Source organism: Haliotis rubra, unplaced genomic scaffold (genome assembly GCF_003918875.1).
Source record: "Haliotis rubra isolate DU_JTF1 unplaced genomic scaffold, ASM391887v1 Scf140, whole genome shotgun sequence".
Classification (NCBI taxonomy): domain Eukaryota; kingdom Metazoa; phylum Mollusca; class Gastropoda; order Lepetellida; family Haliotidae; genus Haliotis; species Haliotis rubra.
In genome coordinates this window covers 299,312-324,523 of record NW_025765337.1, presented here as the reverse complement: position 1 = coordinate 324,523, position 25,212 = coordinate 299,312, and the positions used below count along the sequence as shown (strand labels likewise).

General features: G+C 41.0%; 1 protein-coding gene across 1 annotated transcript in view; it reads right to left on the bottom strand.

Moving 5' to 3' along the window:
- Window positions 1-25,212, bottom strand: part of LOC124268872 — a 155,022-nt gene that overhangs the window by 61,974 nt on the left and 67,836 nt on the right. The window contains exons 6-12 of the mRNA XM_046703899.1: window positions 22,473-22,613; window positions 20,018-20,170; window positions 16,191-16,298; window positions 14,642-14,713; window positions 13,807-13,947; window positions 13,474-13,635; window positions 11,369-11,444 (exon numbers count right to left, since the gene is read on the bottom strand). Coding sequence (XP_046559855.1) covers window positions 11,369-11,444; window positions 13,474-13,635; window positions 13,807-13,947; window positions 14,642-14,713; window positions 16,191-16,298; window positions 20,018-20,170; window positions 22,473-22,613 — 853 coding nt within the window. The remainder of the gene's footprint in view (window positions 1-11,368; window positions 11,445-13,473; window positions 13,636-13,806; window positions 13,948-14,641; window positions 14,714-16,190; window positions 16,299-20,017; window positions 20,171-22,472; window positions 22,614-25,212) is intronic.

The window sequence follows — 25,212 nt, the reverse complement described above, 5'->3', positions numbered from 1 at the left end:
TCAACGTTCCATCATCGACATCATCTGATCTGTAAACTGTTGCATAAACAGCCCCGGGTTGAAGTTCTGCGAAGTATGTTGAGACTGCTGCAGGGTTGATGATGCTTCTGAGAACGTTGAGGCCTCTTCTAAGGTACACTGCACTTGTGAAGAGTTGACGCTGATGCTATCTCTGGTACCCGATGTCTGCGTTGATAGAAGGTCTTCTGTCAATGTCTGCGCTGATATAGTTGCCGATGTAGCTGTTGAAGCAGGCTTCGTCTTCTTGCTGACTTCAGGTATGATGATGGGGGGGGATCATCATACACGTCTGCTTCTTCCGGAGGTACAATATCGGCAGTGAAGGATCTAGTCTTCTGTGTAGAGCTGTGAAGAGACTTTGACGAAGTCTTAGGAGCTGTAGACTTCTTCTTCTGCACTTGTTGTCTTCGTCTGCGATTAGGACAGCTCTGTTGACGACGATCTCTACTTCTTCGAGACTGAGTTCATCTCTGGAACAGCAACCTGCTCTCGTAAAACTCTCGGCAATTCACTGGAATTACTCGTGGGTGAGTGAGGTGAGTGAGGATTTTATGTCCGCTTTTTAGAAGGGAACTTCAAGGGATTTCAAGTGTTCCACTATCATTCGTAAGAAGAAGAAGACAAGCATTTAGCATGAGTCAGGATAAGGAAAAATAATGCCTCTCAAAGAAGTTAGCAGTCAATAATTATTTTGTGATATTATTTGAAGAGTAGAGTTTAACTATAAGTTTAACTTATAAGTAAGCAAATATGTAACCACAACAATTTGTGCCCACAAGCAAAGAAAACAAAGTGAGTTAAAAAAAATGTATCTACTATATTGAAAATTTTAACTATAAATTGTATATTTATAATACTTATCGTATCTCACGGTATGCACGTGACAATATTTGACCTTGGCTTCTGACTTGACCATAGCCTGCAACATGTCAAACTATGTCAGACACGTCAGTTTTCAGTGTTCAGTTTTGGTCCAACAACAACGTTAATACTATTAATAATAGTGCAATTGTTATGGTTAGCACCAGCAAGAAAGCCAATATTACCGCTAATTAAAGCGGCAATTTGGGTTGCCTTGACTTGTTTGCCCCAGAATATCTGCCAGTCCAAAGCCAATGTCGAATGAACCGTAAGCCCACGCACCAACTATGACGTCACTTGACAACAGAACTGATAGTGGCCTGGCGTTAAGGTTGAGCGGTCCAATATCATTTGCAGCGGCCCGCAAATTTCTGATAATAGGAGGGCCGTTTCATGATAATTCCATGTATCTTAGCTATAAGGTATAACAACCATGGTGACGCATTGCACAAGGAGGCCTGGCCTCCAGGCTGGTGTAAACACCAACTACCGATATATGCTACACTCCAATACTTGTGATGGGTTGGTTCTCATGGTGTCTTCGCATGAAGGCGACATTTTTGGGTGTGTAAAAACATGGGCCGTTTTTCGTTTTCGCCTTCATGCAAGAAGGGTGGACATTTGCAACAATGGGTTCGGGTGTTCATACAAGAACCTTAATCTCAGAGGAAGGTGACAACCACAAGACGTTCATGTTTACATTATACATACATATGTACAAATCATTTTATAAAATATTTCATTTCCACTTTCCTTGTCCTTCTTTATCATTAGAAAATGTACAAAGTAACAGTTTATCATCGTATCATTTTATATAATAATTCACTTCCACTTCCACTGTTATTCTTAATCATTAAAATATGTACAAGGTATCATCTGGTTGGAATCCAACTCTGTAAATCTTTTTTCTTTGGTGGGAGGCGCTGAGCGGTGGCTTATTGCACCAAGTTGATTTCTGTGGATTTCTGCTCTCTTAATAGGAATAGAAGAAATTCGAAAAAGTTTGGATGGGCCTTACCAACCAACTACTTCGTGATCGCCTGACACATATATTCTCTTTTGGGGTTGATTCGGAGTGGGTTATCTCTATGAACTTGCATCTGTCCTTGTCACTGGAAACAAGAAAAGATGAACACCAAAGGGACACTTGATTCTCATTTCCTCTGCACGCAAACCAGAGGGTCAAATCAAACCATACTTTGTGTAATAGACCAACTGGTGAGGCCAAGTCAAAACTTTCGCGGATTGTATTCAATTCGGTTCGAGGAAAAGCAGAATGGTGTTTCGTCTCGTCTAGACCCTCTTTCTTCATCTTTCTAACAATGGACATGAAAACATTGTTGGCAAAATGAAAGGCTTTGTCATTCATAATAACCCCACGAAAGTGGATTTGGAGTAAAGCTGCCCTTAGCCGTTCCTCACTTCGGCATAAAAGCTCCTGAGGGGATCGTTGAGTTGGTCAACTGACAGATACTCAAAATCCTTGTGATGACAATGCTCAAGGAGCCATTCTGCGGACGGAAAACAAACACAAGAGGTACGATTGCAACATTTTAAATTTTTGATATGCTTGGGCTTGTGTCAGTGGGATTTCCTAGACTGCATTAGTACCTTTTTATGATTACCGATTTGTATATATTTTTTGCTATTATAGAATTTCATGATATTATCATTCACTGTTAGATCAGATGTAAATCATGTTGAAAGCTGTTTTTGAGAAATTATAGCTATATTTGCTTTTATTCTCTTGATAATTGTGTTTAGAAGCCGTGTGACAGTCTAGCAAAAGGGAGGTAACTAACATGTAACTTTCTTTTGGTACATTTACAAAATGATAATCATTGCACACCTCTGAAGAGTTTTACGCCCCAATTGTATTTCTCTCAGTTGCTTCTGATAATGACCCATCCATTATTTCCCTCAGGCCATTCTCATCAACTTTAGCAAAGCGGCACAGTGGAGGGACGCTCAGTGGACAAGATGGAGCCGGGTCAGCGTTAGCGCTGTAATTTCCAATGGAAGTGGAAACGTCCGGAGTGCTGAGATTGGTGTCTTTTGAAAGATCAAAATCTAGAAACAAGTAACATTAACTTATTCTTTGGCTGAATAATAATCTTTAAACTTCGAATATTGTACCAAATTAAATACACGAATGCTTGAGATTTGCAGAGCAGTCCATTTGTGAATAAACATCATTGAAGGATATTATTTTATGGCTCTTCAATCACTTTACTATTATCTGATCACATATGATTATGTGCCATGTGATTGTACTCACCATCATCTTTGAATAATTCCTCCAAGAATTTGTCATCTTCAAAGATTGTATCAAAATCCCCGAGAAAGAAATTGAGGTGGTAATCTTCCTCCATTATGCAAATTCGTGCAGCAAAAGTAGTACGGTATTAGTGCCAACGTATTAATGTGCAGTTATTAGGCCATCATTTTCAGGTATGTCGAACACTATTCGACAAGGCAGGGGTGGAAATAACCCATTGCCCGACGTCCGAGTCCAGTGTTTTTTTCTGTCAGGCAAGCAAATTTGTATGTCACACTGTACCGGTGTCCAGTTGACTTTTTTCTAATGTTAATTATGTTGTTTATGTAAAAAAATCAACAAGAAAATGGCCGTTATAGTGGGAAAATTATCAGGGCAAGTAATTTACAAGTGCCACTCTTCCGGAGTACACTAGCAAGTTTAAAGTTACTTCCACCCCTGCAAGGGTAATTAACCAATCAGATTGCGGAAAATACTAACTATTGGAGAGAATGGTGGGATCGCCGAACCTGGACCAGGGGTACATACCGATACAATCGATACAAAGCGAGTGGGGGTCCACTGCAGAAACAGTTTTCTTGCATCTATCACAAATGACATGTAGGAGTATAGAATAGCATACAGTGACAAACTCATACACGTCCACACTCGTGTTCAAGAAGAAAGAGAATGACAAGAGCGGGGTGTCATGTGGCCGGCCTGAGCATCATGCATGCTGAATGCTTTCCAGGGACTACTGAGATGTCCAGGAATGGGAACGGTGGGGAATAATCGGGTGAGAGAGAGACCAGAAGATTTTGTTCAACTCTGCTTACAGCACGTTTCCACTACATGGTCGAGAGAGAAGTAAGACAGAAATGTGCATACCGCGAGATATGATAAGTTTTGAAAATATGATATTGAGTAAAGTGTTGGATGTGAACATGCATGCTACACCTTTATGTGTTTTAGGATTGGTTTATCCATGCCAGCAGGATCCTTAATGGCCTCCATTGTCATTGTATTAAACATCCATATTTGGTGTTTCCACATTGGGGACATACCACAATCTTTAAAGCTCAGTTCCACACTGTTGGACTTGGTTTTCAAAGTTTTTAGTTTCCACGTTTTCTAATCAAAATATGGAGCTTCAGTTGTCGTGAATGTCATGTACCGGTAAGTAAGGTAATTAACTCTCAAAACAGCTGGACTGACTGACTGACTGACTGACTGAGTTAAGTTTTACGCCGCTTTTAGCAATATTCCAGCAATATCACGGCAGAGGACACCAGTAATGGGCTTCACACATTGTGCCCATGTGGGGAAACAAACCCAGGTCTTCGGCTTGATGAGCCAACGCTTTAACCACTAGGCTACCCCATCGCCCCTGAAAACAGCTGCAACAGGTGGGTCTGGGTAATGCTATCGAACTCCAGACTTTCAACTTCCAGCCCATCACAGCCCTACAAGAAACTGACAACATTCACACATTTTAATTAATTCCCCACATCTGAAAATGTAATTTTCTGAGTAAAATTGATATTTTATACTTATCCTGACTCATGCTTATTTGCTTGTCTTCTTCTTTGTGAACACAGTGGAACACTTGTATCTCCCAATTGAAGTTCCCTTCAATGTAAAATCACTAATTAGTACTCACCATGAGTTATCTTTCCCCTCGAAAGCGCGTGAACGAGGGCGCCACCTCCCACCATGTGCCTCACTCTCTCCTTTTGTAGCGAGCCCAACATTTCAATTTACAGGGAAATCCAGAGTGTTATGTGGGGAGGATGGGAGGGCTTACCTCATGAGTCAGGATAAGTATAAAATATCAATTTTACTCAAAAAATGACATATTTTTCCTTATCCTGACTCATGCTTATTTGCTTGTAGAATCCGACGGCTATGGAGGTGGGAATATATAATACTTTGGATTTGGATAATTAGAGATTTAAATTGTAATGACTGTAATAACCCTATGGGAACTTCATAAAGGCACGGAACTGATGAATAACTTATCAGCTGCCATATATGGGTTATTACAATATAACTATTACAATATACTTATTATGATAAAGTATATACAACATTAGTACAAAGCTTAAGACTAGTAGACTTAAGTTGTTAATGTGATAGCATAAACTCCTTGAGTTTATAGTTAATATACTTTTATGAAGTAACCAAAGTACTAAGCTTAAGATATGCATAAACTTAAGCTATATGAGTATAGTACTGTGCTTAAGATATAATTTAACTTAAGCTATATAATAGCAAAAACTCCGTAGAGTTTGTTAGCTAATATATATAAAATGTGACCATATTACTGAGCTTAAGATATGATGAAAACTTAAGCTAAATATAATAGCAAAACTTCTAGAGTTGTTAGCTAATATATTGTATGATATAATAACCATAGTACTGAGCTTAAGATAATAGATTGAACTTAAGCAAAATATATATATAGCATGTAGCTATTTAGTACTGATATCAGATAAGTATAAATCTGTAAGATTGACTTATCTTCTCCGAGGAACTGTCAACTGTTGAGCAAGGACCATGGGACCGAAATGGTGGATACCTGAGATATCCTTGGTGGTAATATCTCTCAGATAGTGGTTGGCAAACACCATATCGGATCTCCAGAAACAACCCTCCATTATGGTATTCAAAGAGCAGTTGCCGTGTAGAGCAAGTGTTGATGCTAGCGCTCTATTTTCATGAGGATTAGATGCTCTTGGAGGGTCAAGTCCTACAGCCTTGTAGGCACGTAGTATGACAGTTCTGATCCAAATTGAGATAGTAGTACGTGAGACTTCCGTCTGCGTAGCTGTAGATAGAGGGATGAATAATCTCTTGAATTTTCCTCTCCACTGTTTGGATCGGTGGAGATATATTTTCAGTGCTCTTACTGGGCATAATGATAGATCCATCGTATCATGAGGTCCAAGAATGGATGAGAGAGCTGGGACGTGGAATAATCTGTCTGGTTGACCTGGCAATTGGTTCTTAGCTATAAAATCCCAGCGTAGTCCCAGATGTCGATGTTATGAATATCATCAAAGCGTGTTCTCTCGTAATCCAAAGCATGAATCTCCGACATCCTGGCAGCCGTAGCTAGCGCTAACAGGAACAAAGTTTTCTGGGTCAGTGATTCAAACGATGTAGATTCTAACGGTTCATAAGTCTCACTTGTGAGGTGTTGGAGCACTATATTTAGATCCCAAGCTGGAGCGTGAAACTTCCGCTTGTGATCCTCCAATCTGAATGCTCGTAGCAAAGCGAGTAACTCTGGGGTCTTTGTTAACTTGACGCCCGTTCTCATAGTTATGACAGAGCTCAATGCTGCAAAATCCTTTCTTTGCAGCATAATTGACAAAACTGTGCCATTTGTCATCGTATATGTTGCGAGTTGAGTTACGCAGTGCAAGCGTGACTGCTTTTGCCGCTCTGGCTGAATAACCTCTCTTATTCAGACATGCCTTGATACAATCCATACGTGAAGTTGGAATACTTCTGGTTTTCCGTGCACTTGTTTGGTGTGCGGATGTATCAATAGATTCGAGCGTTCTGGAAGTTGTAGAATTGGTTGTCCGATTTCTTGAATAAGATTTGGAAACCACGTTCTCGCTGGCAAGTAGGGCGCGACCAAAATCAGATGGAGGCTCTGCGTTTGACTGATTTTCCGTGAAGACTTGTGGGATTAACGCTGGTGGCGGAAAGCGTGACGCGATTGAGTCCCTCCCACGATATGCTTAGATAGATCCGCTGCCCATGCTAGTGGGTCTGGAACTAGCCATACGAAGGTTGTCAGTTGTTTGTTGAATCGAGTGGCGAATAGGTCTACTAGTGGAGATCCTATTTCCATGATTATTTGAGTGAATATCTCTGTGTGGAGCATCCATTCTGTCGGCGACGGTAGGTGTGGCCGAGAGAGAGCGTCTGCTAATACATTCTTTGCTCCTGGAATGTGGCAAGCTCTGACATGTATGTTTAGATTGTCGATTAGATCGAATAATCGGAAACATAGGGACAGTAGGTTCGGTGACCTTGTTGCGCCTTGTTTGTTCACATAAAACGCCACTGTCGAATTGTCTGTGTGAATCATCAACTGAGCGTTCTGTAGTAGGTTGCTCCAGTGACTTATGGCGTTTATGACTGCTTGCATCTCTAGCAGATTTATGTGACATTTGCTCTCTTGATTGCTCCATAGGCCTGACGCTGTCTTGTAGGCGAGGTGGGCTCCCCAACCTTGTAGTGACGCGTCTACGTAGAGATGTGTTTCCGATTCCGGCTCTAATAAGGAGACGCCTACGCAAACATTCAATCTTTTGGTCCACCAGAGTAGATGCGGTTTGACGTGATCTGGTAGACTGAACGGTAGAGGGTCCTCGAGATGCGCATTGATGAGGACTTGTAACGGACGTAATTGAAGCCTGCCTCTGACTGTCAAGTCTTGGGCCGATGTGAGTAGTCCCAATAGGATCTGCCACTGTCGTAGTGGTAGCGGAGAGAGTAAGGCTTGTGGGATTAACTGTTGGATCTTGATCCATCTGTCCTCCGGGACTACTATACGATTCTGTGCTGTTAGAAATCGTATACCTAAAAATGCAGATCTTGCGTTGGTTCTAGGTCCGACTTGAGTAGATTTACTAACCATCCTAGTTGTGTTAGTAACTTGATTATAAAGTTCAGCTGTAGTCTGAGACGCTGTGGATCTGGATCCACTTGTATCCCGTCGTCTAGGTAAAATGCGCTGCGAAGACCTTGACAATGTAGGTATGCGACAATAGGCTTCGTCACTCTTGTGAATACCCAAGGGGCCGATGAGATTCCGAAGGGAAGTACTTTCCATTGGTAGTGTTTCCCGTCTAGGATAAATCTTAGATATTTCCTTGAATTGGGATGAATCAGAATATGTAGATATGCATCTTGCAAATCTATGCTGGCCATGTAATCTTTGGGACGAATTAAGTGCCGAAGTTGCGGTAAGTGTATCATGCGAAACGCTGGCGGTTTGCTTAGATAGTCTTTGTTGAAGATGCTCATGTTGTATATGAGACGAAACGAATTTTTCTTGGGCACTAGGAAAACTGGGGAGTAGAAACCTGGTACGATGTTTCGCTGATCCAGAACTTCTAAGGCCTGTTTGCTTAGCAGAGTAGCTACTGTTTCTCTTAACATAGGTAGTTGTGCCGGTTGAAAGTCGAACCTTGGAGGGATGACTGTTAACGGAGGTGTGGCCTTGAGTTGGCATTTGATATCCGTGCTGTAGGATGTTTGATACATAAGGATCTTGTAGTAGTCCCCAGTTTTCCCAGTGCAGCTGAAGGCGTCCACCCACTTGAGCAGGTTGTACTGGAACGGCTGGGGGTGGAAGACTCCAGTCGTTCCGAACCTGAATTTCATCGTCTAAATCCGCGGGAACCTCTGGATGATTTGCCTCTTGCTGATCAACCTCTGAAATTGCTGTATGGGCGACGTAAAGATTCCCTGGGACCTTTTGCTGTAGCCAATTTCTTGTCCCGTGCTTTCTGTAGTCCAGAGAATGTAGACTTGCCAGAGTATCTCAAGGATGATTGCTTAATGACGTTCGCTAACGTATCCATGGACTTGATCATAAGCACCTCTCTAGAGTCCTTAGACACCTCTTTGGAGACCTTGTCTATGTTACCACCAAAGAGTAAGGGCGATGACCATGGGGCAGCGTAGAGTGATTCCGTAAATTGATTATCCCAATTGCAGGAGGCTAGTAGACCCTGCCAACGAGCCATGGTAGTAGCTTCAGTAAGTGCTGACAAGTGATCTGTAAGGAACTGATGGTCTCTTTTCTGCATGAGTAGAGCCAAGTAGATCATTCTATCTTCCTCCTCTGTAGAATCTTTGAACTTGGTGATGAGAGTTTCATTGACAGTTCTAGATCTATTCAATCCAAAAAACATTCTCCTAGAAATGGTATCCAACTGGGCTAATTTGCGATCGTCTATTCTGTAATTTCTGGACTTGGCATCACTGATTAACTTAAAGTTGTCATCTATCTCTTGGGCCTTGAAAAAGGTGTCCATATTGTGACCTGCAAATTTCTTGGCTTTGAAAACCGGGAAATGTGTTGATTGAAATTTCGTAGATTTGGTAAAGGCTGTATCCAGATTAGCTGGAACCGCTGCTATCGGGTCAATAGGAGGTAAGGTGATATTGTCCGCATCATCTTCCTTCATCAAATAAGTATGAGCTGAGTTCTCGTTCTTAGACGGGGAAGCAAGTTCTAATCCATTCACCATCCAGTATCTAATTTCTGCATCTGAGAATACGATACCTTCTTCCTCTTCTGACGTAGGATCACATATAATAGAGTGAGGTGGAGTCCTAGATCTGTAAGAAGATCGACGAGAAGATTGTGGTGAACGGACTGACGAGTGCCTAGTATAGGGAGACCTTGGAGGAGACTTCCTCGGCGAACGCTGGTGGCTTCGTGAAGCTCTCGATGAATCCTTTCTAGATCTTCTGGGTGAAGATGATTTGGAGCCACTTAACCTTCGTGAAGGCCTTCGGGAAGGTATCAAGTCAGAGTCCAAATCATTATATGGGAGCCTGCTTCGCGAACGACCTCTGTGTTCTACAGGGTGTGAGCTCGGTGAAGCACTCCTCCTCCGCGAAGCCCTTCTCAACTGGTGAGGCTCTAGATCCTTCGTGGAGGCGGCCTGGGACGTCCTTCGCGAAGGCTTCGCTACGGGCTGGGTTGCACTTCGTGGAGGCGCATTTGTGGGCTCTAGGGCCCTACGCGAAGTCAAGGCGGGCTCTGGGGCCCTGTATGACTTATTATGGGTTGGGCTCTGGGGCCCGCGGCTCTGAGGCCTCTGTAAACCGTATCGGTCTTCCATCAACCTCATGATTTGGTTAACCAGGTCGTCTGGGACGGTCTGCGCTGGCGTTGAGGGTGTCCTCTCTGTGATAGTGACGGGACCCTCAGTTATAATCTCAGGCGTCAGCGTAGGCATCTCTGGTTGCATGTTGATCTGCGCTGAAGTGACGGTAGCCGATACTGGTCGCTTCTTATGACGTACATCTGGAATGATAATCGGAATGTCATCATCATATAAACACAATTCTGAAACAGGTAGAATGTCAGAAGCAAAGTTTTTAGTAGCCTTCGTGGATTTCCCTTTTGACGAAGCTGTAGACCTGGGGGTTCGGAGCGTACGTTGAGACGACGTGGAAGCTCTTCTAGTCTTAAACTGTGATGATGGAACGTCCTGGGATGCAGGTCGCTTCTTGGATATAGCGGACTGCGTCCCACATTTATTCCCCGAAGGTAACTCAGGCGGAACACCAGACGGTAGAGGGTCGTCCGCCAACAGTTGACAGGGTATATCTGACTCTGATCTATTAGCCATGACTGAAGATTGTTTCCGAGATCTATCTGCCGCCCGCTTCAAGACGGAATATAAATATTTATCAAAGGCAGAATTAGACAAATTAATACATAATTTGCAGCGTGAAACAATAGAGCATGGAGCAACAGAGCAACTAGGGCATATTAAATGCGGATCGGTAGCAGAGTAACGTAATTTACAAACAGTGCAGATTTTCATTAACGCAAACTGCTGAGCAAACACGGCAAACCGTGAATAAAGCAGCAGAAACACGAATAATTATCAATGCATGTTGAATAAGGATACTAGTTACACCTCTATAGATGAATATAAGAGGTACCAAACTAAATATAAATAAAGGATATAGTGTGTAGGGAGACACAGGCGCTCTCACGTCCAGCTCACTGGGCGAAGAAGGAGAGAGTGAGGCACATGGTGGGAGGTGGCGCCCTCGTTCCCGAGCTTGCGAGGGGAAAGATAACTCATGGTGAGTACTAATTAGTGATTTTACATTGAAGGGAACTTCAATTGGGAGATACAAGTGTTCCACTGTGTTCGAAAAGAAGAAGAAGACAAGCAAATAAGCATGAGTCAGGATAAGGAATAATATGTATAAGAAAAAGTTTTGTTTGCTTCTGTGTGTGAGCTCATGTACACGTTGATGTAAATGTAAACTGTTTAACAGTTCACTGAAGTGCCAGGCATTAGTACAGTGGGTATTTTCAATATCAATATATCCCAATTGGCAAAAATGCCTCTGTAATGGGAACCATGGTCCTTGCAACTGTTGAAAAATCCCTAGGAAACAATCTCTGGGTAACTTGTCAGTGTAGCTTCTATTTAGAATTTAGTCACCTACTTTTCCTTGTTTGGAGAATTATGTTGACATTGCTTCTCCGGCGTTGTCTCTTCTAACTTCATCCTCTCAGTTGCCTCTGTTGGGGAAACACAAAAACACTGACACATGGAAACATGTAATAATGGAAATATGTGATAATGGAAACACCTGACAAATATAAAAACATGTGAAAATATAAACATCAAAATGGAAACATGACATTGGAAACATGTGAAAAGGATTGTATCACCCTGTCCCAATTATAACAAAAATATATCTAGAAAGTAACATGCTATATTTGGAATTACACTTTCTCAGAAAAGTACATATTCTAGTACTTTCTTTGGTTGAGTCGATGCAGGAGTCAGACACCTAATCACCAGCACACAAACTCAGCGATCTAATCCAGGCAGTCACTGCAGCTTCCACAAAACAGTCTGACAACTGGTATTCTAGATCACATACTTTGTGTACCCCTCTGACAAGTGCAATTGTCAGTATGATCTCCTTCTATGTGGGGACATTACAGAAATCCATGTACACATCAGAACGACCTCCCTTTACAGGGAAGTATCAGACAAAAAACTGCATGTACACATTAGTATGACCTCCCTGTACTGGGATGTATCAGACAAAATACTGCATGTACACATTAGTATGACCTCCCTGTACTGGGATGTATCAGACAAAATACTGCATGTACACATTAGTATGACCTCCCTGTACTGGGATGTATCAGACAAAATACTGCATGTACACATTAGTATGACCTCCCTGTACTGGGATGTATCAGACAAAATACTGCATGTACACATTAGTATGACCTCCCTTTACAGGGATGTATCAGACAAAAAACTGCATGTACACATTAGTATGACCTCCCTGTAGTGGGATGTATCAGACAAAATACTGCATGTACACATTAGTATGACCTCCCTGTACTGGGATGTATCAGACAAAAAACTGCATGTACACATTAGTATGACCTCCCTGTACTGGGATATATCAGACAAAATACTGCATGTACACATTAGTATGACCTCCCTTTACAGGGAAGTATCAGACAAAATACTGCATGTACACATTAGTATGACCTCCCTGTACTGGGATGTATCAGACAAAAAACTGCATGTACACATTAGTATGACCTCCCTTTACTGGGATGTATCAGACAAAAAACTGCATGTACACATTAGTATGACCTCCCTGTACTGGGATGTATCAGACAAAATACTGCATGTACACATTAGTATGACCTCCCTGTACTTGGATGTATCAGACAAAATACTGCATGTACACATTAGTATGACCTCCCTGTACTGGGATGTATCAGACAAAATACTGCATGTACACATTAGTATGACCTCCCTTTACAGGGAAATATCAGACAAAATACTGCATGTACACATTAGTATGACCTCCCTGTACTGGGATGTATCAGACAAAATACTGCATATACACATCAGACACCAAAGGATGCACAGTAAAGTGGCACAATGTAGTGTTTGTGTGGTGGCACAGTAAAGAGGCACAATGTAGTGTCTGTGTGGTTGCACAGTAAAGCGGCACAATGTAGTGTCTGTGTGGTCACACAGTAGCACAGTAAAGTGGCACAATGTTGTAACTGCGGTCACACAGTAGCACAGTAAAGTGGCACAATGTAGTGTCTGTGTGGTCACACAGTAGCACAGTAAAGTGGTACAATGTTGTAACTGTGTGGTCACACAGTAGCACAGTAAAGTGGTACAATGTAATGTCTATGTGGTCACACAGTAGCACAGTAAAAAGGCACAATATAGTGTCTGTGTGCACACACAGTAGCATAGTAATGTGGCACAATGTAGTGTCTGTCTGCTCACAAAGTAGCACAGTAAAGTGACACAATAACGTGTCTGTGTGGTCACACATTAGCACAGTAAAGTGGCACAATATAGTGTCTGCGTGGGCGCACAGTAAGGTGGCACAATGTAGTGTCTGCGTGGGCACATAGTAAGGTGGCACAATGTTGTGTCTGTATGGTTGCACAGTAAGGTGGCACAATGTAGTGTCTGTGTTGTCACACAGTAAAGTGACAGTGAACTATGTAGTGAGCATGTGTGAAGAAGGGCATAACGTAGGAGAATAACCTGTGAGAATGGGAGACAGAGCCTGAGAGAAGTCCACCTTCCTGAGGGACTTGGCACATGGTTTTGTTGTAGAATTTAGTCTTTTATGGTCGAGTTGACGAATGAACTTGCAAAGAGAGCCTGTAACTGTCTTGGTTGTGGTGCCACTTGTGTTTCTTCCATCTGTAGATATGAACGAAGAAACAGGGATAAGTACATCTTGACTTTGGAGGAATAACACCAGAGCAAAAGACTGCAAGAGCTTCTACAGTGTTGAATTGCCTAATCAAGCACTTCATTCAGTTATGTCAACTGAAGAGATGGATGAAATATTTGACTAATGACAAGACAAACCTGTGAGTATAGGAGAAAGATTCTGAGAGAAGACTACTTTTCCCAGGGACATGGCACATGGTTTAGTCGTAGAGTTTAGTCTCTTCCGCGTCAGCCTGCCAGTACATCCAGCTGAAGATATACTTTTGGTCTGTGTGTCACCTGTAGGCAGCCAAAAGGGAATATCATCACTGAACTGGATCCATCACACAGTCAGTGTCTTCTAGTATATTTTACTACCAAATACCTTCTGTTGCTGGGGAAGCCATCAATACCTGCATTAGTGACTTCTTTCTGGATCAGGTGTAAACTACCTTGTGTTGTGGGGGGGGATGCCATCAATACCTGCAGGTGTGACTACTTTCTGGGACAGGTGTAAACTACCTTGTGTTGTGGGGGATGTATTCAATACCTGCAGGTGTGACTACTTTCTGGGACAGGTTTAAACTACCTTGTGTTGTGGGAGATGTATTCAATACCTGCAGGTGTGACTACTTTCTGGAACGGTTTAAACTACCTTGTCTGGTGGGAGATCTATTCAATATCTGCAGGTGTGACTACTTTCTGGGACAGGTTTAAACTACCTTGTCTGGTGGGAGATGTATTCAATACCTGCAGGTGTGACTACTTTCTGGGACAGGTTTAAACTACCTTGTCTGGTGGGAGATGTATTCAATACCTGCAGGTGTGACTACTTTCTGGGACAGGTTTAAACTACCTTGTCTGGTGGGAGATGTATTCAATATCTGCAGGTGTGACTACTTTCTGGGACAGTTGTAAACTACTGTGTGTGATAGGAGATGCCATGGTATGCCAGTAGGTTTGAATACTGTCTGACCCAGATGCATTTAATTACCTTCTCTTGTGGGTGATGCCATGGTCCACCTGTAGGTGTAGGTGTGGCTACTGTCTTCTTCATGTGTTTTAGCTGAAAACAGTCTCTCTGAAGTTTGTGTCACAGTTGGGGTAGAAAGAGCAGACTGAAAAACTGGTAAATTACAGCAAATTATAAATCTTTCGAAACTATACATGGAAACATCATTCCAACTTTGAAGGTATTTAATTATTGATTGGCATTCTCTTTGAGGATTCAGTTATCCCAAGACATGAGAAAAATGTGAACCATTGATTACTGTATACCCATGACTAGGGGCATTCCTAAGGAAAATACAGTGGAAGCTGACAAAACCGACAGCTGTCCAATCCGGCAAGTTGTTAAAACAGCCATAAAATCTAAGTCCTGTCCATGGTTAGTACACTTAGCATCATTTAAAAGCTCTGCAATCTGGCAGATGTCAATTCTTGATCTCGGCATGAAATGAGCCGCCCGAATATGTCTTTATACAGTAATCAGCACTGTCTAATCTGGCGTTTGGCGAGGAGTCGGCCGGATGTGTATGGTCACCAATTAATCCTGCATTCAGTGTGCGAAATAGTTTCCTTTTGCTTGCCAGTCGGGCTAGCTATGCCTGAAAGGTACTAGCCCACAAAATAATTCACTAGCCCAAAATTTGAATGTAGAAACTAAGCAAAAGATTACAAACAGTTAAAACACCATCATTTAGCAGACCATGATATTGCATGATTTAAAAGTGCATTTTAACTTAACAAGTGGGAGAGAGTGATATATTAAAAAAAATGACCCCTTGAAAATTAACTAGCTACCATTGAGAGCTACCGTGCAATATCCACTATGTTCCTGGTATCACCACGGTGTAAGATTGACAGCCACCATGCAATACCCACTATGTTCCTGGTATCACCACGGTGTAAGATTGACAGCTACCATGCAATACCCACTATGTTCCTGGTATCACCACGGTGTAAGATTGACAGCTACCATGCAATACCCACTATGTTCCCGGTATCACCACGGTGTAAGATTGACAGCTACCATGCAATACCCACTATGGTCCTGGTATCACCACGGTGTAAGATTGACAGCTACCATACAATATCCACTATGGTCCTGGTATAACCACGGTGTAAGATTGACAGCTACCATGCAATACCCACTATGGTCCTGGTATAACCACGGTGTAAGATTGACAGCTACCATGCAATACCCACTATGTTCCTGGTATCACCACAGTGTAAGACTGACAGCTACCATGCAATACCCACTATGTTCCTGGTATCACCACGGTGTAAGATTGACAGCCACCATGCAATACCCACTATGTTCCTGGTATCACCACGGTGTAAGATTGACAGCTACCATCCAATACCCACTATGATCCTGGTATAACCACGGTGTAAGATTGACAGCTACCATGCAATACCCACTATGTTCCTGGTATAACCACGGTGTAAGATTGACAGCTACCATCCAATACCCACTATGTTCCTGGTATCACCACGGTGTAAGATTGACAGCTAAGATGCAATGCTCATGGTGTTCCTACCAGATTCTTTCACAGATTGAGAACTGCAGCTGCTCAGTCTTCTGATAGGTGTTGGTATCCTGGACTTCCTCAGCTTCCGCTTTGTCTGTTTACATTCCTGGCTGGACACTAAACATTGTACCACAAATACAAATCAACAGATGTTCACATGCGTAGTCATTCAACAACAGAAGCAGCCATATGACAAGGTAAACAACTAGAGCAAGCTTATGGCATTCTCTTCCCACAGAGGTTACTTGTCATATCTTCCTACGAACCTCTGTTCTAATACGGCCATATTTCCCGGTTCTCGTAAAATCCCCTAGCGGCAAAAGATCGCAACACGAATTATCTCCCTTCTTTCTATCCAATCAGAACACGTGTTACATCGACTTAGATTCAACCTGACTAACACAAGCAAATGTGAGGCCAAAAATATATCCCCCATCTGCCGGGGACTTGTGTTGATGTTACACACAAGACGTTTAATGGCTAGCTTGTCCGTTGTCAACGAGGGCGATGGAGACGCCACTGATCCGCCATAACATGACTGAGTTCTGTCTAGCAGAAACGTTTGCGCATCGCGCAGGGAAAGAGGTTTAGTTTTCTCGAAGTATACGGAAATTACCGAGGCCTTGCGAATGATCACTTTTGAAACAAAGTCGCTGATTGCACAACTAAATCTGATTGCCTCCAATCACGAGTCTTGAACGCTCACACCATGAAAGGGCCGTATTAGAACAGAGGTTACGTAGGAAGATATGACAGGAGTAACCTCTGTGGGAAGAGAATGAGCTTATGGAGGTTCCTGCAAAGAACCTGCAGTCAGTGAAGGGTGTAACAATAGGAATAGGTCTCTTTATGAGGACAATGAAACCACATACAAAGACAAATATCAAAGATGCTATTCATAAATCTATGTCTCGAGTTTGGATCTGAATGTTGAAAGTGTTTCAGCATGCTAAAGAGTGCCAGAAAGAACAGTCCACTTCACTGAAGCAACAATTTCAGACTGAATCACTCCAGTTAAAGAAGTTTTTTGTACATAAAGTTCTTTATCTGATAAATCGGCACTCATCTGGAGCAATTCCCTGGGGCCGTTTGTTGTTTTTGTTATTGCTTTAGGGAGCCGGATTATATCCCAAAATTCCATCTTCGAATTAAATGTGAAATGTAGTCATATTTGGCCAATTAAAAAAGCCCTTAATATTTCTGTTATTTTACAAATTTGCTCCAAAATAGTTCAATTTCATCTTCCAGTGCCTAAAACGTTCAGATTGACAGAAAACAGAAGTGAATGTACATATACCGTATATATTTGTGGATTATACTTGCAGCATTATTATATTATTGTTGTTTGCAATCAGTTTGGAACTGACATGATGTAGTCCATATGTTAAAGGGCAAGTGTACACGAAAATTAACCTTTTTGTCTTGCACTTTTCCATCATAAAAAGTGTTTATCAAGTAGTTTTATATCCAAACCCGTACATATATCAGAAGTAACTAATTTATTTTTTTGCGTTATATCAATTCATATTTTCAACATTTACCGAGAATTCTATATCCACAATAAACACACCATGGCTTATGTCCTTTGGAAATGACGTCATTGGTACCCAAACGATAAACGAATGACGTCGTTAGACCTTTTTAGACCCATTTCACGTGGTGCAGGTATAGGTGTGGTTCTTGTGTCTCGATGCGCAGGCTACAGTTTTAATCCACCTGTTGCTTGGCTCCTGGTGCCAACAACAGGAAGACATTAGCATGAAAAAAATGTATACATTGTACTAAAAGTGTTACCATGTAACCAAATTGTATAACATATTCCACCTGAGTCGGTTGCCTTTCCAACAGTACCTTTTTTCACAAAACCTAAAACGTATATGCACTACATCTAGCTTGTCATCGGTGAATGTGCTGGCATTCTACGTTTGTTACTAAAATTCCTACATAAATCGTACGATATGTCCCTCCTCTTCCTTCTTACTTTGATATCGATAGTACATATCCAAATACATCACGCAGATAAATGCAATTTGCAGTTTTGAACTCTGTTTGAAATTTGTTTTTCTATGATATCATCCGCTCATTGTAGATCAAATATACTGAAAATTACATGCATCGTAAATCTCACCAGTTTTTACACATTACTAAATCACCATTCACTGCATTTTTGCGTAATTTATAGTATGTCTTAATTCAAATGTCAAATTTTACTGGGAGAATTGAATTTAATAGAAAAAGACGTATCATTGTGATCAGCGGTAGATTTGTTGTTGTATGATCGAATCACCAATGCTCGTTCTGAAACATTATCGATGAACCGTGAATTGCGGAGAATATTTTGGAAAATACGCAAACACAATTAACGTCAAAGTGAATTTTCAGCCATGTTACAGAGTGTTTATAAAATCACGTCACATGTGTTGTCGGTTATGTTTCGTCCATAACATCAATTGTATAATTCAACACCATCTTCCTTACATGAATCCCTGAATTCCTCATACAGTTCAAAATAAACCGACAATGGATAGTCACCAATACGAAGTGTTTCAGTGAAATCTAATGAAATATATCGAGGATATAAGATGCCACGCAGGAAAGGACCACTTGTTTGAAATGTAAACAAAGCCAATCTAAAGATTTTACACTGTGTATCCGTTCGCCTACTTGCTGCATACACTTGCTCAATAGTTTTAGAACATGAATGGGAAAGGTATCGTAGCAAGCGATAGTTAAATAAAATAGGTGTATTCCAATGATTTTCTAGATTCATCACAACATATTATAGATTCAGAAAGCATGACGCCATGACTGACGCAAACTCACGCACAACAATGACTGTACTTCTCTTAATTTCTGACTATTTCCCTTGGTCACAATGAAAACAAAAAGAAAATAACAACCAGCAGACTGACAGAATTTTTGGACTACTTACATGTCACATTTATGCATATATGTTGCTTGAAACAACAAAAATTTCTTCGAAAACTCCGGCGTACTTGTGTTTTGAAAGAGTTACTTCCCAATAGTGATGTCATACGGACGTCACATCGTTATACATATTTGGTATTTTCATTGAGGTGAGGTTATGAATGAAAATACACACGATCAATCCGTCCTGCTGCTTACATTTTCCATTCTTGTGCTTCTTTCAAATTTTCACAAACTTTTTTCACGTGATTAATTTCAGCATTATTATCATTTGATTTGGGACTAGACAGGAGACCAGTTGGCATAACATTTCAGCACTTATTTTGAGGGTTATTACTTACATTGTAAGAAAAATGAATGTATATTTTCAAACATTGGTATTAACTAATTAAACCAGTTTACTTTGATTCACATAAGAATAAATGTGATTTTTGTGTGTACACTTCCCCTTTAAATAAATTGACAGATTTGTAGTGAGTTTGTAATAAGACTATAATATCATAAATGTTTTAATGTAATTTCATTAACTGTCCATAAATGAATCATATATGCCTACAATGAAAAGGCCTGCAGAAAAGACTTAGTGTCATCCATCTCACATCAATGAAGTTCCTAACAATAGGGTAATATGGAGATGATTCAGTTCAAGGCTACAACAATAAATGACAGCAAAATACAAATATCAAAAATTGCAACTGACGAAAGTTATATGGAATATGAGGCGGTTACCTTCTTTTGAGGAATATCCACATAAACAATATATACTGTCTCTACTGCACCACTAGTGAAATTGATAACACAAATCCTTGGACTTTAAATATCTTACTCAAGCTAAACCTATGGAATAAAAAACAAGGTTCAGCAAAAAGAGCAATGAAGTGTTAGACAGGCGTATTCATAAAAATTACCTGCTTTGATGTCCATTGGTCCAGACGGATGTTCTGGTAAAGATGGCAGTTCCTTGACAACTGACAGCTCAGGGCTTTTCTCCATGGAGGAGGATTTAAATGCGTTCATCATCTCCGTCAAAAGGCAGGAGGCAGAGTTCCTTCTGGCCAGACCTAAAAGAGTAGACAGTGCTATCACACTGAAGTTAAGTCTACATACTTCTGTAACTTTAGGAGACACTCCACTGTCTGAGGGCCATTTAGTCTACATACTTCTCTAACTTTAGGTGACTCTCTACTGTCTAAGGGCCATCTAGTCTACATTCTTCTCTAACTTTAGGTGACTCTCTACTGTCTGAGGGCCATCTAGTCTACATACTTCTCTAACTTTAGGTGACGCTCCACTGTCTGAGGGCCATCTAGTCTACATACTTCTCTAACTTTAGGTGACTCTCTACTGTCTAAGGGCCATCTAGTCTACATTCTTCTCTAACTTTAAGTGACTCTCTACTGTCTGAGGGCCATCTAGTCTACATACTTCTCTAACTTTAGGTGACGCTCCACTGTCTGAGGGCCATCTAGTCTACATACTTCTCTAACTTTAGGTGACTCTCTACTGTCTAAGGGCCATCTAGTCTACATTCTTCTCTAACTTTAGGTGACTCTCTACTGTCTGAGGGCCATCTAGTCTACATACTTCTCTAACTTTAGGTGACCCTCCACTGTCTGAGGGCCATCTAGTCTACATACTTCTCTAACTTTAGGTGACTCTACTGTCTGAGGGCCATCTAGTCTACACACTATTCTCTAACTTTAGGTGACTCTCTACTGTCTGAGGGCCATCTAGTCTACATACTTCTCTAACTTTAGGTGACGCTCCACTGTCTGAGGGCCATCTAGTCTACATACTTCTCTAACTTTAGGTGGCGCTCCACTGTCTGAGGGCCATCTAGTCTACATACTTCTCTAACTTTAGGTGACGCTCCACTGTCTGAGGGCCATCTAGTCTACATACTTCTCTAACTTTAGGTGATGCTCCACTGTCTGAGGGCCATCTAGTCTACATACTTCTCTAACTTTAGGTGACTCTCTACTGTCTGAGGGCCATCTAGTCTACATACTTCTCTAACTTTAGGTGACGCTCCACTGTCTGAGGGCCATCTAGTCTACATACTTCTCTAACTTTAGGTGACTCTCTACTGTCTGAGGGCCATCTAGTCTACATACTTCTCTAACTTTAGGTGACGCTCCACTGTCTGAGGGCCATCTAGTCTACATACTTCTCTAACTTTAGGTGACGCTCCACTGTCTGAGGGCCATCTAGTCTACATACTTCTCTAACTTTAGGTGGCGCTCCACTGTCTGAGGGCCATCTAGTCTACATACTTCTCTAACTTTAGGTGACGCTCCACTGTCTGTGGGCCATCTAGTCTACATACTTCTCTAACTTTAAGTGACTCTCTACTGTCTGAGGGCCATCTAGTCTACATACTTCTCTAACTTTAGGTGACGCTCCACTGTCTGAGGGCCATCTAGTCTACATACTTCTCTAACTTTAGGTGACTCTCTACTGTCTGAGGGCCATCTAGTCTACATACTTCTCTAACTTTAGGTGACGCTCCACTGTCTGAGGGCCATCTAGTCTACATGGAGTCTATTATGCCCAAACATACTGGAACAGGGAGATAACTACCTCAGTGTTCTCCTGGAACAGGGAGTTTACTACCTGAGTGTTCTGACCAAACATCCTGGAACAGGGAGATAACTACCTGAGTGTTCTGACCAAACATACTGGAACAGGGAGATAACTACCTGAATGTTCTGACCAAACATCCTGGAACAGGGAGATAACTACCTGAGTGTTCTGACCAAACATACTGGAACAGGGAGTTAACTACCTGAGTGTTCTGACCAAACATACTGAACAGGGAGATAACTACCTGAGTGTTCTGACCAAACATCCTGGAACAGGGAGATAACTACCTGAGTGTTCTGACCAAACATCCTGGAACAGGGAGATAACTACCTGAGTGTTCTGACCAAACATATTGGAACAGGGAGATAACTACCCGAGTGTTCTGACCAAACATCCTGGAACAGGGAGATAACTACCTGAGTGTTCTGACCAAACATACTGGAACAGGGAGATAACTACCTGAGTGTTCTGACCAAACATACTGGAACAGGGAGTTAACTACCCGAGTGTTCTGACCAAACATACTGGAACAGGGAGATAACTACCTGAGTGTTCTGACCAAACATCCTGGAACAGGGAGATAACTACCCGAGTGTTCTGACCAAACATATTGGAACAGGGAGATAACTACCTGAGTGTTCTGACCAAACATATTGGAACAGGGAGATAACTACCTGAGTGTTCTGACCAAACATCCTGGAACAGGGAGATAACTACCCGAGTGTTCTGACCAAACATACTGGAACAGGGATAAGAAAAAGTGTGTTTTGCCTGAACTACCTGTGTGTTCCACCTGAGCATCCCGCAACAGTTCAATGCTTGACTCGCAGTCATTGCTGTGCTGCCCTCCTCTCTCCGTTCCTGTAGCCTCCTCCACTCCCCGTAGCCAAGCATGGATGTACGAGTCATTCTTACAGTGAACTGAAGAAACATGAAGGATATCATGTTATTATCATCAGGAAATGGCACACTCTTCAATCTCTGTGTAGAATGAAAATAGAGATTATTAACCGAGTGCGTTTCCGTATCATTAATATCATATATTAGGAATAAAAATTGTATTATGCGAGCCTTTGGTGAGCATAAAACATAATTTTTATTCCTAATATAAAAATATAAAAATTGTATTATGCGAGCCTTTGGTGAGCATAATACATAATTTGTATTCCTAATATACGATATTAATGATACGGAAACACACTCAGTTAATAATCTCTTTGTCATATAATGTCAATCTTAAAATTATTCTTAAAAAAAGAAGCACATCGTACGTGAATTTATATATGAAGAGAATCAAGCATTCACGTAAGAATACTTAGCGGTACACCAAGGTGAAGGTCGTTCATGACGGTAGCATATGGTTGTGACAAGTCGCTAATACAGTGCAAACATAACTCATGCTTAAAAAAGATCTTTCTGCCTAAAAGGAACAACAAATCAGGCAGGGTTTTCCTGGCAGTGTTTCTATTTTCATTGCGGGTAATCACCTCATTAATATCAGTTTCTGATACCTGACGGAATCAATTCGTCGTCTGTATTGTGATCGATAGATCGAAATCCTTGGTTGGTACCTTTCTTAGACGATTGCCTTTCAGTTGTGCCTCATAATCCGTACCTTTATTTTGATCGAAGTAACTCCATTTCATACTTTCCAAAGTCAATTACTGTAGTAACTACTCCAGAACCTCTGTCATCATTGTCACCAATTTTGAGAATGGGGGCAGCCATGTTTGTTTACAAACAATGTAAACTCTCGACGTCATCAATGAAATGTTAACGTTTTAGTATTCGGATGGTGTGTATGGAGTTTGTGAAAGTAATTCGTGGATTGACGTAATTTGCATAGTTATCAGATTTAGATACCAAGTTTATCAGATTGCTTTATTGCACCAATAACACCCTCCATGAGATGATAAATAGCTGAGGTAACAGAAAGTAAAAAAAGAAACCTTTCAAAGTCACTAACGAAAATACAACTGAGAAAGAGAACCCCTGACTGCTGAACATCATTTTGTTTTATGAGGACATATTTGATGGATGTGTGTGCTTGAAGTCAACATAATACTGAGACCAAATCACTGTATTATAATTGCACAACTACATTGACCTTTCCTCATAAATATTTCACAATAGCTGCAAGCAGATACATACTTTCTCTCAAATGTCTTTCAGACATATACAGAGACATAAAACTGAAACATAAGTTTTTGATGCCTGAGCCTTATCCACTAATACCAGAGTGTTCGGGAGAATTTATTTCAGACACAAATTAACAATTTCATTCTGAAGTTTACAAATCAATACAAAAGTATTGCAGTGGTAGTACAATATGAGTGATGGTACAAAATCAAACGTCTGTGAGTGGCATTATAGAAGATGAAAAGTATGATACTGACAAATTTATAGATCACTTATTTTGTTTTGTGAGTGTACAGATTCTTGTACTGTTGTCAAGCAAGAATGTAACATGAAGAGGAGAGGATGGATACATACTGGGTGAAACAAAGAAAACAACATAGTTAACATAACTGGCTGGGCAGCCAGTGAATTGGCCAAGGGATAGGAGATGGGAGGCAGAGATGGTCAAATCAAAGGGAAAGTTTAGGAAGTGGAGATGTTTACATGGTTAACTCTTACTTAGCCAGAGTCTAGCCAAAAAGGTATACATAAGACAAGATTGCACTATGGCTAGGTGGGTTACAGGCTGGGAGAGCCACATTTCCGAAACAGATAGCCTAAATTGATGTGGCTCTCCCAGCAATAGTTACGGTTGTGTGAACATGGAATGTGGCTCTCCCGGCTATGCTGTCAAAACATACTTAGTGATTCAAACAGGTTACCGTATTTAAGAAAACAAGGCATGTTTCCTCATAATTTTATTCAGATCACAACAGGTTTTATTTCTAGGATTAGCACAATGTAACATACTAATAGGTATATTACATATAATAATAATATCATGTAATAATAATAAATGTTCATCTGTAAAACATAATACTAAAGATAATGGTTTAGTTTGTTGCCATGTGTACAAACAGATAAAATGGCATAAGACCACAAAACATTCTTTTCTACACCACCTACTCCAGATGAAGGAGGTCGCCCACATGATCCATATACCGGTAGTTAACTGGGGATGAATTCCATTATACTTTAGATGTTCAGCCATTTATTTTAGCCAACAATGCATCACTCACATAGAAGATAGCTCTTGTTCCTACCCAAATCTGTCCACATAAAAAGAAAATTGATGTCAAGTACTAAAATTTGAACAATCAAACACCTATCTAAATTTATCTAATGTATATGTTCTAGTTTTCAGTAATCATTGTGTATCTTCCCTGTCACCTTCTTACACTTTGTATATTCTGTATTCCATTTCATGTACTGATGTACCACCAGAGGTGGTTCCATCTTGGAGTAATAAACTCTGTGTGAAGAAGCTAAACATCACGCTTGTGAGTAGGAAAGATAATTAGTTTCTTGTGAAAACAATATTATATACAATGTGGTTTAGAAT